Source organism: Ammospiza caudacuta, chromosome 13, assembly GCF_027887145.1.
Source record: "Ammospiza caudacuta isolate bAmmCau1 chromosome 13, bAmmCau1.pri, whole genome shotgun sequence".
Taxonomy (NCBI): domain Eukaryota; kingdom Metazoa; phylum Chordata; class Aves; order Passeriformes; family Passerellidae; genus Ammospiza; species Ammospiza caudacuta.
This window is the reverse complement of record NC_080605.1, coordinates 22,207,806-22,224,364: the sequence shown is the minus strand read 5'-3', so window position 1 is coordinate 22,224,364 and position 16,559 is coordinate 22,207,806. Positions and strand designations below refer to the sequence as shown.

The 16,559-nt window shown below is 41.2% G+C and overlaps 1 protein-coding gene across 1 annotated transcript in view; it reads right to left on the bottom strand.

Annotated features, from left to right (window-relative positions):
- PHLPP2 (PH domain and leucine rich repeat protein phosphatase 2) overlaps positions 1-16,559 on the bottom strand; it is a 32,307-nt gene that overhangs the window by 10,490 nt on the left and 5,258 nt on the right. Inside the window, exons 3-13 of the mRNA XM_058813755.1 lie at positions 16,330-16,463; positions 12,166-12,356; positions 11,613-11,738; positions 10,380-10,534; positions 6,255-6,401; positions 4,572-4,802; positions 3,630-3,832; positions 3,065-3,125; positions 2,451-2,546; positions 1,000-1,155; positions 145-345 (exon numbers count right to left, since the gene is read on the bottom strand). Coding sequence (XP_058669738.1) covers positions 145-345; positions 1,000-1,155; positions 2,451-2,546; positions 3,065-3,125; positions 3,630-3,832; positions 4,572-4,802; positions 6,255-6,401; positions 10,380-10,534; positions 11,613-11,738; positions 12,166-12,356; positions 16,330-16,463 — 1,701 coding nt within the window. The remainder of the gene's footprint in view (positions 1-144; positions 346-999; positions 1,156-2,450; positions 2,547-3,064; positions 3,126-3,629; positions 3,833-4,571; positions 4,803-6,254; positions 6,402-10,379; positions 10,535-11,612; positions 11,739-12,165; positions 12,357-16,329; positions 16,464-16,559) is intronic.

Below are 16,559 nucleotides of genomic sequence, written 5' to 3'. Positions count from 1 at the left end.
TCCTCCCTTTGTGTGTAGAAATGTCAGGTTTTTGTCTTCAAGCCACAGGAAGAGCATCTCACTCTGACTTTGACTCATGTATAATCATGGGGAGGTGGCAGCTTACTCCCAGCATTGTCTTGCCCAACAGCCTTACTGACTTACCTTGCAGGAAAAGTCTGCAGGTTGTTGTTTGCCAGATGCAGGATCCGTAGGTTTGGGTGTCCCACCAAGACAGGGATGCATTGATCTGTGAGGTTGTTATTAGTCAGGTATAGCAGCTGCAGCATGCTCAAACTCTCCTCCCCTGGACATGTGGAGGGCAAGGACTCCAGACTGTTGGCAGATGCATTCAGGTACCTGAGGCTAACCACAGCAAGCGCAAGAATCAGACTTCACATCATGCAAACCACTCCATTAACAAGGAAAAGCAGCAGTACAAATGCCAGCGTAGACAGCAGTATGAGACAGGAAGCCAGACAATACTGTAACATCCCTAGTCACAATACGATTTGTGAGTCTACTAATGACTTACTAGCTATATGCACTGTGGATGCATTTTTACAGTAAACAGTGAGTACTGAAAAGCCCATGGGTAATACTGGTGGAAGCAGACAACATAAAACTTTACTTAAAGAAGAGCTTCTTTAAAGAAGGGTTAACTCCTGTGTGAATACAGTTAGGAGAGACTGTTCATTTGTAAAGGGTCTCTCTTGTTGCTCTCAAATGACCTGAATCTGACTGGCTTCTTTTCTTTGCACTTGAACTTATGACTACTTTTAAAGACAAAGTTCTTCTGGCAGCTTCTGTTTTCCTGTAATTATACAGTAACATGGACTGATTCCTTCAGATCAGCTTGATGGCTTCCCTTATGGCACCTGAATAACCTCCTCATCAAGGGCATACCTCATAATCTCTTATGCAAATGGCACCTTGCAAGGACAGTCACACAGGTGCCAGTTTCAGCCCATACACTCCAAAGGATAATGCGGACAAAAGATGCTTGATACTGACACTCACTTCAGAGCTTTGACAAAGAGTGTCTCTGGGAGTTTAGTCAACAGATTGTGCTGAAGGTCCAGCACCTCCAGTGGAATGTGTTCTTGAAGAGGTGGAAGGCTCTGCAGATGATTGTGCCCCACCATCAACTTCCGAAGACTTAAGCTTCTGAGGATCCTAGAAAGACACAGGGTTTTCTATTTAACTTGGTTCATTCCTCTTGACATCCACAGAGTGGGAAAGGTAGTATTTAATCCACTTAATTTGCTTGTACAACAGGGAAAAATTAAAATATACACTGATCCATAAAATGTAAACAATTATAAAGCAGAACAACACACAGGGTAAGATGACTCAAGTCTCTCTGAATGCTTGGATGCGTATCTTCGTTTCCCTCTACACTACTACTCTTTGGTATCTTGTGATTCGAGTTGGTGTGCATGTGCCCAGCATTCTCTCAGGCAGACAAAGAAAGAAGTCACAAAGGAATGCTTTAAATGCCTATTGTCACTTGTAGGTAGAAAGATGTGCTTCCACAGTGCCAACATAAATTCAAAGCTTTAACTAGCGGCTTAACACTCCTGTGTTATTTCTGAGGCAGTAAATTATTCTTTGCACAATATACTTAAAATTTCGTCCCTTTAATCCATTGGATTGGCTAAAATTCTCTTCTAAGGTCTCACTATTACATCTTTGCTATGTCCTTTTCTTGCTTTTGATGTATATAGTTTTTCTGTGACAATCACTGGAATGTCACTGCTGTTCACCTCCTATGTCTCTTGCTTCAACTTCTCCAACCCATGTTCTGCATTTCTTCCCTGTTAACCACTTCTCCATTCAATTTTAGTGCAACTTACGCCAGGCACTGTGTCATTTATCAAATCACACCCCCATCAAACTCCCTTATTAGACTGAGAATGTTTATGGTTTGCTTCTTCCTAGGCTAAATAACTGCAAAATTATATTCGTTCTTGGCTCTCATTCACTGCATTTCTACAGAAACTGAAAGGGAAATAGGGAGAAAAGAGCTGGCTGAGGTGTACTGTGAAAGCTACATTTGAGATCAGCTGAATTGTCCTTTTGTGATAACTGCCTGTCAAAGGTAACATGAAATTGCTGTGGCATGATGCAAAATGTATTAGGGTCTCACCTATGACCTGTGTTTACAGACAGTATGATAATAACACATATAAATCACAGCAGCATGTTCTATGCCAGGTGCAAATAGCTGGAGTAGCAGCCAAAAGCACAGGACAGAATTACCTAGCCCCTACTGTTCAAAAGGCTGACCTAGAAACTAGTTCTTTCCAACATTTGAATACAGAGCATTTATGATGCTACACAGAAAAAGTAAGTGAGAGTAAGTATCTCGAGATAACAAGGAATTAAGCAACAGGAATAGCACTGCTTTTCTCTTCCCAGACAGCTCATTGTAGAAGAAAGCTCAGCTCTGTTTACAAAGGTTTTCTGACCTCGATGGAAGCTCCAAGAGTAGATTGTAGCTCACATCCAAAACTTCCAGTTTCTTTGCTTCACAGGCCCAGTCTGGGACACACTGTAGTTGATTGCTGAGAAAAGCAAGTGGGAAAAGCTAGAAACCAGCACTCCATATGGAAAAGACACTGAATGCTGCATAATTTTAGTGACAGCCAAACAAAAAGCAACAGGCAAAAAATGAACAGCATCTGAGTTAGTCACGGATAATGCAAACTGAACTGGCTCATGACTTGGCAGGGCATCCTATCTTACAGGTCTCACAATGCTGCTCCAAGGGCAGATGTAGGCAATGAAACCAACAGCAGAGATCACTCGGAACTACTCTAAATGTTTGATCCACAGATCCTCCCCACTCAGTTCAGTAAGCTGCCAAAGTTCAGTGGTCCCTACTTGAATTTTTTTTTCCTAATCACAGCCTACAGCTGAAGGACAGTGAAGTCACCTGAAAAGGTCATACTGGTTCAGAAGGGCTTCTGGTCTGGGACACTTTCATCATTGTTTAGTACTGGGCTTTGAAGTTCTATTGTTTTTAATTGCTCTCAAGATGTCCAGATACTTGCTTTAAATTCTGTGGTGTATTATCACTTACTGAGAGAGTTCTAGACATGTCAGTAGACCAGGAACCGGGTAAATATTGACAGCTGTCAGACCTGATGAAGTAAAGCAAATAAGTATGATTGCAGAGCTTCAGAGAGAAAACAGCACAGAGATGCAGCTTAGTTATGAAATGAGACTCACAGTCTTTCTTTATGGAGACTCAAGGTCCCCATTGATACTTCCCATCATGGAGTTCACACTTCATACATCTACCATATGACACACTATAGTGTCTCACTATCCATTTCTCCATCTGTCATGTGGAGCACAAGAACAAGGGAGAACTGTACTTTTCTTTGTGGGCTCCCAAACAGATCTCAATGGAACATGAATTCCTTGGACATAACACCACAATCTCCATACTGTTACACAGCCTGTGTACACCAATGCATTTGTGACCCATAGGAGCTAACCTCACAGGACCCACTGCATATGGTTTCACCACAACGACATCAATGTAAGTATTTTTTAAATGCGTGAGAGAGGGCAAAAGGCTGTTTTCCTTTGCTCTCAGGGCTTAAAGGAAAAAGGCAGGTGAAGAAGACAAAGAGACATACAGTTGCTGTTGGCATACAGGGCCCGAAGGGAGAAGCCGCTCAGTGTCAGCTCTCTCAGCTTATTTCGCTCGCAGTGCAGCTGCTCCAGGCTGACCAAGGAGCTCAGATCCAGATCTGTCATCTGATTGTCTCGTAAATCCATGTAAGCCAAAGATTTGTTCCCCTCCAGAGTGTCAGCTGCCGCTCTCTTCAAGTTGTTCAGCCTAAACACTCAGAGATGAGTTAAAAAGTCAGAAAATAAGACACTGAACAGTGGACATTGGTAAGAGAGAAGAAAGAAGAGGAAAGGAAGAATTCTGGTGAAAGCTATACCAGAGGCAAGCACAGTGAATGAAATGTGTGACAAGCAATGGTGAATTTCAGGCAGTGAATACAAAGAAAAACATTTCCTTTGTCTACACTGCTACACATAATAATTTTAATGATTCCCAAATTCTTAAGCGAGTCTGAAAAAAGACCCAGTCTAGAAAACAGAAACCAGGTGAAGGGGCAGCTACTCTGCATGGACACAGGAAGCTAATGCAGAGAACAGATACTAGACTGCCTTGCGACACACAAAAAGATTTTTGTCCCTTTCTGAGAGATCTGCAGTTGGCAGCCTGGAGAATCAGGATCACATCTCTAGGGCAGGTAGGCAAAGAAGGGAAGAAGAGATCAAGGTTTGATCTCTTGAGCTACCAAAGCTCAAGGTAACAGCAAATCACAAGAGGAAACTAGAGAGCTGGGTCATATTCAGCATCTGGCACTGCTCAATTAAGCTTGCTTTTCCAAGTGGATTCTGCACACCCTCAGAAACAGAACTCCATAAAAGCTAAAGAACCAGTAAGAGAAAAAAGTGAACCTAGTTATTATAGCAAAATGTACCAGAAGTTGCACAGATCCTCTGCTGTAAATGGAAAGTACCCATCTGTTTTATAGACACCTGCCAGTTTCAGCCCTTACCTCAGGTCCACACTTTTGATGTGACCCATGCGGTTCAGCACTGCCAGGTCCAGGGTCTCTATCGAGTTCCCTGCCAGGGCTAGCTTGTCTAAGGTGACAAGTTTCTCACAAATTGCTGGCAGTTCACAGAAGTTATTGAAGGAAAGCCCAAGACAGCTGAGCTGCTGCAGGTTTCCCATCTCTTCTGGTAAGGATGTGAGAAAATTGCCATCAAGGCAGAAGGTCTGGAGACTGCAACAGTGAAAAAGAGAAAGAAAATAATTCTGCAATGAGCAGTGAACATCACATATCATATTTTCAGTGAATTTTCTCATATAGTTACCTGATCTCAATGTAGTTATTTTTAAATAACAGCTAATTTTATTCTTATACATGTATATTTACTAAAGTACTTTTATCATACATGTAATAGGCTTGGAACTTCCAGTTGTGCCAAAGATTGTAAGTTAACATAAGCAAAATACAAACCAGTACTTACATTGTAAATGAAAGATATTTACCTAATTACTTAATTTTCTACAAATGGCACAGTTTAATCACTTCCTACCACACTAATGCACTAGTAGAAGATTTTTACACTCTAGTTGTCCATTCCAACACATACTCAGAAAATAAGGTAGCTCTGTTGTATGATGAATTGTTTCAAAGGTTGTATGGCTTTTGAGACTCAGATCCCAAGTATACAATTCCCTTACTGTGATTATGTTCCAACAGAGACTTTTCTGTTTTTAGTGGTGGTAGAAATGAAATCTGAGGCCACAAAAAGTTCTTATGAATAAGGGCTCAAGGAGTCATCAAGATAACTGGACCCATAACTAAGCTATACACCTCCAGGAAATGTATGCCTACATACAACTTTATCCTCACAGTTTGCATATGGCTAGAAGATTATTGTGGAAATTACTTGTTCACATCCAGGGTGGCTGCAGACACTCCTTCTTTAAAGATATAAGTTGGAGGAAAAGCAGGCCACAATAAATCAACATTTCAATATTGATGTTTATCCATATGTACATTTAGATAAACATCTATTCATGTTTATCTAAATGTACTAACAGTCTTGCAATTAAATTTACCTAAGCTTAAGCTCTTATGCATTTGGGGTAGCTACTGGGGAAAATGGACAAGACTCCAGCAAACACTTTAAGACAAAATTTTCAGAGGGGATTGCTCAAGTTTTTTCATGTTAAAATCCTCTAACACAAAAGCAGCTAATTCTGTAGAACACAATCAAACATACCAGTGCTGACAAAAATCACTAGACCCCTGTGAGAAGTTATCACAGAAAAGTTTGTACAATATATTAAAACTTCAATAGAAATTACATCAGCACTGAAAATATTAAATTCAAATAACAAATGCAGAAAATCAAACAACTCTGAAGCTGCAGAAAAATGCACATAGACTTATTTGAGAAACAATGCAGTTGCCTTCAGTGCTTTATCTGTATTAAGTTTCCTTATCTTTTCTGCGCTAGAAGTTGTGATGTTTTCCTGGTAGTGATTAAGGGATTGCACATCTTGACCTTCTGCTGGAGTCAAATTAATTATTCAGCCTTCATGGATAAAACAGGCTGCCCTGGGTTTTTTTTTTCACACTTTCAAAAACAGTAGCTGCACATCAGTAGTGCTCAGCTGAAGCACCAAGGGTACTTATGATCACAGATGTAAAGAACATACTCACTTCAACAGCTTGCCAATCTGACTTGGCAAGTAATGAAGTCCATTACAGGAAATATTAAGCTCTGTCAGATTGGAGATCTCACACAGTGATACAGGAAACTCTCCCAGTCTATTATGAGACAAGTTCAGACTCTTCAACTGAGAAAACCTATTAGCAAGAACACTAGTTAATTCACAAAATACATGTCCAAAAGCAAAAATACACAAACCAGTCATAAAGAATTCATAAGTATTTGTACACTGGTGATACAGTCAGCTAACTCATTACAGGAGTCTCTGCATAAATTTGAGTTTAAGTCATTGATATTCTTCTCAACTGTCATGCTGAAAGTGATCAAATACCATGGGTTTACTGCAGGAACTGATAATGACCTTCCACACTGACTTAACAAGCTTCGTCCTAGCGACTGCTACTAAGATTAAGGTGACTAAAATGCTCAGCTAAAAAAATTTACCTTAAAAGAATTAACTATAGTAAGAGTCTACAATTATGTAGCTTGGGAAAAGAGGAGCTGAAAACGTTCACTAGGACTATTCTGAGAATAAAACCAAAAGCCAAGCCAAGCTGTAAAAGGGAAAACTAGGAAAGCGCTTACTTCATGCTGGGAAACCCAAGAGCTGCACCCAGAGGTCCTGGAACAAGATTGCACAGCCACAGTGCTCCTTGCTCAGCAGACTGCATGGCACACACTGCCCCAAGTACAGAGAGCTCCACAGTCACCACAGCTCCTCCAGTGCCTGAGAAAGGGTTACCCAGCCCTAGCTCCTTCTGTCACCATGCTAGCTCCAAAGACAGAGAAGGAACTTAGCGTGGCTGGGGTAACACCCAGCAGGGTTCTCCTCCAAGAGTTCCTGCCTCCTGCTACAGGAAGCAAAAGTATTGTTCCCTCTTCATCCCAAACTGGAACCACCAAAAATTAATTCAGTGGGGAAATTAGTATCTCACTTCAATGAGATAACTGCAAATTTCATGTACCAGAGAACTACTTCTTAGAAACATGCAGTTATTCATCTGCCTCCCCCACCTGACTTTTCCCAGGCATTGGAGAGTAGCTCTTATTTTGAAACAAATGTTCTAATATCAGTAACAAAACCAAGGTTAATTAGCTTGAGGGAGAATATTACTTCTAGCTTGAGATGTCTTGAAATATAGGACTGAAAGGTTTTGGAGTTGTTTTCTTCTTTATAGTGCGTTTTTTGGATTCAAAATACTAGTAATGATCTGTGTAGGAATTATGCATAATATTTCTCCATTTTGCTTTATAACCTTGGGGGATATTGTTCTTTTGAAAGAGGGAGCATAGCTGAAACTTGGACATGAGTTGTTTGCTTTGAGCACCCCATCATATGAATAAGGGCACAGGCATTTTTGTTTGCTACAGCCACAGACTCTCTTGTACTGCAACTGAAAGCCAAAGAGAAAAAGATGCTATGTTGGTAAAAGCCCTCCTCAAAGGAAGCATAATGCAAAGGTCTAACAATGATACAAAAATTAGAAACTTGCACACAGAACTCCTCCATAGTATTGGAAAAGAAGGAAACAATGAGGATGAACCTAAAGATTTGAACAATCTCATTAGCTGTTTCAACTTTAAGAGATTTAGGACAGGTCATGGCTCTCAGGGTTTGAAATCAGCAAATGCTTTAATAAAACTGCTTTCTCAGGAGTTCTGCAATGGCTTTTGCTGCACCTGTTGTTAGTGTCAAGCAGTGTTTCCTCTCTCTAACAGCATAGTGAGCAGCTGCTCTGAGAGACACAGCATTAAACTCAACAGCACAACTGATGTTTAGAATTTATCCCTCTGCAAAAATATCAAGGCAAGCACAAAAGGGGCATTACAGTTTCCAAAAGCTGAAGTGAAACTGGTATATGACACAGCTTGGTCTGAGTTTCCTCAAGCAGACTTCCATACTCAGTGGGGAGGACAATACTCAAAAGCCTTTTGAGCTCTCCTTCTGTTCCTTCTTCTTCGCCTCAGTAAGCTCATGTAGTGATGTAGGAGTGGAGTGGAATGGAAATGCAACTCTCATTCAAGCTGTATATATGAACCAGGTATTATAAGGGATAAAGATTCCAAAATCGTTGTGGCTCCTCAGGTTATGGTTTGTGCTCTCACAGGGCATATTGAGACAACAAAGAAGTATGGAAACACAGCAGTGCATCTTCCATGGGATTACCGTCCTCTGTTTAGCAGCCCAAACTGGTGCTGCCCTGAAATATTCCAAGTTCAACACATCCCCTTCTGCCACCAAAGCACACCAGCAAACATGTATCAACTAGCTAAAATGCTGACAAGAGACATGCAGATGTATACGTGTGTGCACACACATGTATCAATGAAGACCAGATCTCAGTGTTTTTCAGATAAGGGAGACGCTTGAAAGGCACTACAATATATAAAAAATAAAGTAGGAGATGTAACAAAGCAGGTAGGGCTATTAAATGCTCTTTGCTTAACATTTTCCCTTTAGCCAATTATTTTTGCTCCATTATTATAGTTATAGGTAATTAGACTCCTAGAGCTTGAAGATCTCGGAGAAGAGATCTGATCACTGTGAAAAATTCTGCTGCTGGGAATTGACTGTCTCAATGCACTGAGAGCACCTACTGCAAGTGAGCAAGAGTCTTCTTGTGGTGCTGTAATCTTAGAAGCATCCTAAAAACCTCAGATAGAAAATCTTTTCAAAAGGCAATGAGCAGCCCTATGTGGGCAAACTAATGCTATCAGTTTACTCTAGATTGTGTGAAGTGAGAGCTTCTTTTATGGCTTTTGTTTGTTTGCGGATTTCAGCTTCATCAGACACAGCCACTGGCAGGAAAAGAGTTGAGTTTCTGACATGTCAGATTTCTTGTTGACTACATGCAAGGTCAAAAGAAATTTCAAGCCCCTTTCTGATCCTGTGAACCAAGGATACTCCATTTTAGAAAATAAAGTTCTGATGTGCCTTTCAAAATCATACAATGTAACTGAAGAGACAAGTAGAAAACAAAATCTTAAATTATTTTAAGCAACTTCTCCAGTAACAGAATCTATTACAATTCAGCATTAGAAAACTTTTAAACAAGTTTGGAAAACCAGACTAGACTCTGGCTTGCAAGGAAACTGCAAAGAATTTCCAAAAGTGAGCAATTTTTTTCATTGTATATTCTCATAGATACCTGGGCATCTCATTACCCTAGAGGAAGAAAAATTAAATAGCACAGTAGAAGGCCCCTAGAGACAAAGAAAACAAAAATAAAGCCTTCCCCACCCCACCCTGCAAAAAAAAAAAAAACAAAAAAACAAAAAAACAACCAACAAACCAAAATGACAAAAACAACCAAACCTCAAAACCACAACAAACCAAAAAACCAAAAAGCAGTTTTGCAAAGTTTCTCCAAATACATTTTCCATAGGGAAACGTGTTCCAAACAGAGCCATTGAACAGTATTACTATAAGCTTCCTAACAGTTTTCAAAACTCATAGAGTAACTCCTTGAATTCTATTTAGCATGGCTGGTATACATATGAACAGACTAATCTCCCTCTAGATTTTTATGACTTTGGGAAATTAATTTAAAAATATTTTTGTAAGACTCCTTCACTTACCTAAGATGACTACATCATGCTTCCATACCATCACACAACTGCTACTCTCTTAAAAGCAGATCATCACAAGTTTCCAAAGCAAAGCTGGAGTCTCACAGGCCCTCTGCCAATTCCAAATACACATTAAGAACTTGCCGAAACAAGGTTTTTCAGACCTAAACTTTTTCCTACAAACTTATTCACAGCAGCATTATTATGCTTTTCCTTGCCTTTTATTTTATACCCCAAGATGGTCTCTGCTTAGCAAGCAGCCTAATATTACTATTGCATCTTGTCCATAGAAATGGCATGTCACCCACAAGGCTTATCTCACATCAGAGTTAGCACAGAATCTGTGGAAGGGAGCTCATGAATACTATAAATTGTTGGAAGTTTATTCCTGCTTGTGCTGCTCAGTTCTGCTTCCAACCCCCTCACTTGTCAGAGCTTCCTAAAGATCAATTTTTTTACCATGCCTAAGAGAACAGGCAATACTTCATTCCTATATCCACATGTCAAGGACTCCAAATGTAGGAGAAAAATGATTCTTTGCAGACCTGCAAAGAGAGTCAAGACTTCCTGCTCCACTTGTTCTCATAAAATTGTGGCGTAAGTTGAGGTAGGTGATATCTTGACTGTAGAAGAGGTGCTCTGGTACTTCCTCAAGGCTGTAGCATGAAAGATCAACCATGCTAAATCGCATAGACACAATCTGAAAAGAAAGAGAAAAAGCTGCAGCTGTGCAACAAATTTTCTCTGGAAGTCTAATTGAAGACCAAAGAATACAAGCAATAAACAATTTGCAAGAACATGAAAGAATCCCTTGTACCTACCAGGTAGAGTCCATGCAGGAAATGGGAGTCCCTGAAGTACAAGCCTATGCCCTTTGCTACATCCCTGACAAGGACGCATAGCTGGATACCAGCCAGGATTCACACAAAGCCCTGCTCTGTATGTGCAATGGGCACACTGCCTAAAGGCTAGGCTGTAAGAGAGCCAGGGTAATAGAGAAAAACAGATCTTTCAGGAAACTCTATTGAGAAAGCACAATCTCAAGTGCTTTCCAAAGGTGCAAAAAGCAACAGGAAGCAGCTGATTTTCCAGTTCAGTTCTATGAGGTTTACAGAACCTCTGCCTAGCATAGCTGCTTCTACTGTACTTTTAGCTACTTTCTTTTATTAGCTTGTGGAGAGTATAAAATTTGAAATATAACTTGTTATAACAAGGCTTCATAAATTATGGTTTTGCAGCATTTCATAAAGTCTCTGCAAATCTCATGTCCTTTCATAAAGTATGTTTTGTCTTGAGGTCTTCGGTGATTACTTTGACATTTTATGCCCTGCTTTACCCTGAACTCTTAATATCCTTGCTGACCTACAATGTCTCTGTATCTCAAACCTCAAGGCAGCCCTGTGTATGTTCAGGTCATACTTCAGGCACATTCAAGTATGGCAACAAATGCCATCTGTAGGTTTCTATGGCTGTAGTCAGCCAGTCCCTGAGGTTTGCTCTAGGGACCTGTGATTAAGTTAGTCTTGTAGGTGCAGCAGGGGTTAAAACAGCACAGAACTACTGCTCAACAATGTTGCACAGGTAGAGAAAAAGAGAAGGCTAAGAGAAAAATCTCTGTAGCCCAGAGCATGAAGGAAATAAAGCTGGAAAATATCCTGGGTACTTTCTCCAGCATTGTAGCATCATCTCTGACTGCAGATCAAGCTGGCATCATAATAACTTTCCTGTGGTGTACCCTGCACCCACATCCAAACCACAGTGTGTCCCCATGGCCTCACCGTGGATGCCTGCCGGTGCCACCGCTGGCACTCTGCCAGCGTTTCAAAGGAAACGTGGTAGGTCTGAGCTTGCGCTCCAGCAGATGTGAAAGCAAGGGTGTACTGCCGACGTTTCATCTCTTCCACCTGTAGAGGGAGAATTGACAACAACAGTGTGCCTAAGAGCCAGCAATTACAACTGACTTGAAGACGAGGGTGAAGTATTAGTGACCGCCAGTAACATTGCATTTTGCCGAAAATATGGCTGCAGTCACTGGAGAAAAACACAGAAGTAAATCCTGCTTAACATATTTCTGCTGAAATGGATACAAGAAGTAGTAATTTCCAGAGTGCCCATGCAGATTGGCTACTGCTGTGAAAGCTGAACAGTGTTTCTTCATTTCATTAGCCTTCAGACTACTACCTAAGCAAAGCAAGTAGAAAGAGGTTGGGGACATTAATGCAGTAATCTGTTAAAAAAGCTTACATTAATCTTTTGTGGGCAATTCCCATCACTACTACATTTCTTCTTCCTTCCCAGGCTACAGAGAACTAACCAAAAACAAAGCCTTACCTTCCCTCCAACGAGAGGCAAGATGTGCATCTTCCCTGCATGGCTGTCCTTCACTGAGGACACAATGAGGCACGTGCCACAGAGAGTGACGGAGCGCTCTGCCCACTTGTGCAGCTGGGTCTTTCCTTTGCGTACGTTATAGACTCCGGAGAGCAGGATGCGATCCAGCTGCTCCACCTGACATGGCTTTTCTGAAGAAAAAGGGGACATTAGCATTTACTATCCATATGTTCTTCATTCTTATCTGTGAGTACAAATAACACAGCTCTACCATGCAAAACCAGGTGTTGTAAAGAACAAGCAGACAAACTGCACTTAAAAAAAAAGTCTCATGCAGAGGACAGCAGCTGATCAGCAGCACTTCTGCCTCCCAGAATAATATTAGAATGGTTGCCATGCATCGCGTTTTTAATCCACAGGTAGTTACAGACCTTAGCAAATCCACATGCTTGACAAATATTCTTCATTCAAATGCAACAGAAAAGTAATTTTAAACTCTTGTTAAGTCAGCTGAAGTCAGTGAAATCATTAAATAAGTGCCTTCTACTGGACTTAAAAGGAAGTCCTGGAAAATCAACTACAAAGGAAGTTCTTTCCCTGAAGATGACCATCCTGGTTTTGCCTGAGATAGAATTCCTTTTCTTCCTGGCAGATGGTACAAGGCTGTGTTTTGGCTTCAGTGTGAGAATAATGTTGATAACATAAAAAAATAATAACACTAAAATAACTGCTGTTTTGGTTGGTTCAGCAGCACTCAACCAAGTCAAGGACTTTACAGCATCCCATTCTCTGCAGAAAGCAGGTACAGAAGAAACTGCAAGGGAGCATGGTTGGACCAGGTGATCCAAACTAGCAAAGGGGATATTTCACACCATGCAGTACACAAACTTAAGGAACTGGGAGAGGAGGGCTGAGCACTGCTAGAGAAAGTGCACCGGTGTGATGAATAGTGTGTTGTGCATCACTTGTGCCTTATTCCTCTCTCTTTGTTATTTCCCTTTTCATTACAATTATTATTATTTCACTTTATTTCAATTATTAAACTGTTTCCAGTCCACAGGTATCATCTTTTTCCCATTCTCCTTCCCACCCCATGGGGGAAAGCAGTGTGTGAGTGAGCAGATGAGTGGTGCTAATTGGGTGGCTGAGGTTAAACCACAACAGTCCTTTTAAGTGCCAGATCTGGAGCACTAAGGGCAGAGACAGATCTGACCAGAGTGCGTTAAAACAGATTTGCTATAAGCATTTATTTTATTGGTTTAACAGTGGCTGGTCGCAATATTGATTGGTTTGCTCAATTTTCTTACACTTGTTCTCAAGACTGCATTATGTAACACCTTATCTGCTATAAAGGCTGGGTTAAGGTTATGGTGTATTTTGTAATCTGGTCCGTGTGCTCAGTACGGTCCCCACCTTTGTGCTCTGGTGCCATTTAGTGGAAAATATCAATAATGACACCATTTGCCTTTTCTCCTCAGAGAGCCTAACCTAGAGAGTGGATACTTCCCACATCCTCTTTTTCTCCTCGAGGTTAATTACAACAGCTTTTGGGAATTTTTAATATCCCTGGGATGTTGAAACCAGTGTGGTTCTCTATTGCTAGGCACCATGAATGTGGTTCAGGTTTTGTTTAGGGAGATGCAACTATTTCTGGCTACTCCAACCCTGTGACAAGCCACTACAACTACTCTGACTGGACTGGAGTCAGACTGCTGCCAATTGCTGCTGTGCTGGACACACTCAAGGTCAACCATTCAGCTTCTGGAGTCGGGGTTACAGAGGATTTGGAGCGCACAATATTGGGCTGAACTGAAAGAGATACTGGGAGCATATCAAGGGGTTTGAGCTGTTTCAGGGCTGATTGGCACTAAGGTCCAGCTGCTCCTGGCACCCTACTGGGGTGCTGGGCTGGATGTTCAAAATTACGCTATGTGGAGTAAGCAGGTCACACATCACACAGCAAGCTTGAATAAGAAACCCATACTCCAAACATTTATCAGGAGCAAACAGTCAACTACCAACTAAAGCTGTAACATTGTTTCTCAGTTAGCAGGATCTTCAGCTTGCCAAATCTCAAGTACTGAAACATGTAGTTGTTTATTTACAACAATAGCTTTGTTTCACACACATGACATTTAACATAAGATATCCTTTACTGGTAAGAAACTGTGAGAATCCACAGAAAAAATTGCTTTGATTTCACCAAGCTGAAAGACCAGCCCTGCACTTTCAAGAAAACATTATTATGGGACTAAAAGTGGTATACTACTAACTGCCACAGCAGCACTGCTCCAAGCATTACTATGCAGCTGCACCAATGCTCCAGTTTCCCCCTCTCCTCCAAAACCATAACACCTCTCCTATGGAGACAGGCTGAGAGAGTTGGGGTTGTTCAGCCCAGAGCAAAGAAGGCCCTGGGAAGGCCTTCTTGCAGCTTTTCTATATATAAAGGCAGCTTATAAGAAAGGCATAGAGAGACATTTTATGAAGGCCTATAGCGGCAGAACAATGGACCATGTTTCTAAACTGAAAGAGGGCAAATTTACACTGGACATAAGGAAGAAATGTTTTATGGGGAGGGTGGAGAGGCCCTAGCACAGGTTGCCCAGAGAAGCTGTGGCTGCTCCACCTCTGGAACTTCCAAGGACAGGCTGGGTGGAGCCTGGAGAAATCTGGTCTAGTGGAAAGTGTCCCAGCCCATGACAGGAGGGTGGAACTAGATGATCTTTAAGGTTCCTTCCAACCCAAACCAGTCTGTGATGCCACGATTCTAAGTAAAGTTTTTCTGTGTAAAATCCATTACTTCCTCCCTTGTGTTCTCAGGTGCAGACTTTGCAAAATTAGTGTATCATCCTCCATAGCATTCCCTCTAATTCCTCCCCTACCTTTGAGAATCACTTTGTCAGCATTCGCTTGTACTTCCTGAAAACAAGTCTCCCGAACACACTTCAACCCTTATACTCCTTCCTTCATCGCTTTCTTCTAAGCAGACCAGCCACCCCTGCTGACTGAAACTATTCAATTACATTTTCTATCTACTTGGTTCCATTAAGTTGAGTTGCTGTTTGTGAATCCTTGGCAGTTCCTGCTTGACATACCCAAGCTTTCATTTTTTCCTCAGAAGTTCTCCATACCCCTATCCTTGATGCCTCTACTCCTTCCAGCTAAAGTAACTTCTGACTCCCTTGCCCCATAAATCCAGACTAGGCATGTCAGACTTCTTTCCACCTGTTACACTCCTTGTTTTGCATATATATACATATACATACATATATATATATATATTTGTATATATATGGTGTACACAGTATCTACATTGTTTTGCTTGTTCTTACACACAGCTCCCAGACAAAATGGGATTTCTTATAAATGCATTTTTTTGACACTGAATAACCAAAAGATGGCTAGCAGCTTAGCCTGGCTGCCCAGATCCACAATGCAGAAACAATTTTCCATTAAAAGCATCTTAATTTTTTTTTTTCTGAAATGCAAAAAGTACACAGGTGAAGTACTTACCAGTAAGGAAACAATTTCCTCATTATCTTTCCTCACCCTCATTTCTTTTATATTTCCTGTTAACTTCAGTGAATTCCCTTTCTGACTGCTAGTACCACATGCCCACAGGCCTATGCTTGTTATCTCTGGCTCCTTGTGTATACTGTCTCCTGCCCAAACCAATTCAACGGACGACACTCCAAAGTCTTGCTTCTGCAATCCAGTGCCCTAGGGCTCTGATGGCAGCCTGCATTATTATTAACCAGCTGGCACCTTCACTCTTCACTATTAAAAGGCTGTGGAGGTATTTGACCAGGAGCTTCCTTGCACACATCCACAAACTTTTTGTAAATACAATCTTCATGCACATCTAAACAGAACCCCCAGTGGGAGCTCTAAGTCATCAGTTGCAGTATTTGAATCTAAAGGCAACAGAGCAATCTTGTGCCCTCCTGTGGACCTGTCTTTTCTCAAGTCATGGACAGGATCAAGAAAACTACAGAAGTGTGACTTTTTTCTGATTAATCTTTAAAATGCTTTATTTTAAGAAATGTTTACTGGTACTGCATGCTTACTGGTACTGCAGGTGCTTGATGTAGCCCTCTATAAACCCAACACAGCAGGCTGATGACTCAGGAACAGTGACAGTGCACACACACAATTTCTTACCACTGTAAAAGCGAATCATACAGCTGAGATCAGAGTTTGCTGCCTCTTCCTGCATTCTGAGAGGATCATCAAAACCCAACCGAGCCAAGTAGTCATACACAATCTGAAGGGGTTTTTCTGTGGGCTCCAGCCTCCTGTCAAAACATACAAGAAAGAAGTTTGAGAATGCAAAACAGATTAAACAAGTCTCAGTACAGCTAAAGCATGAGGAATACCAACACACCGTCTGT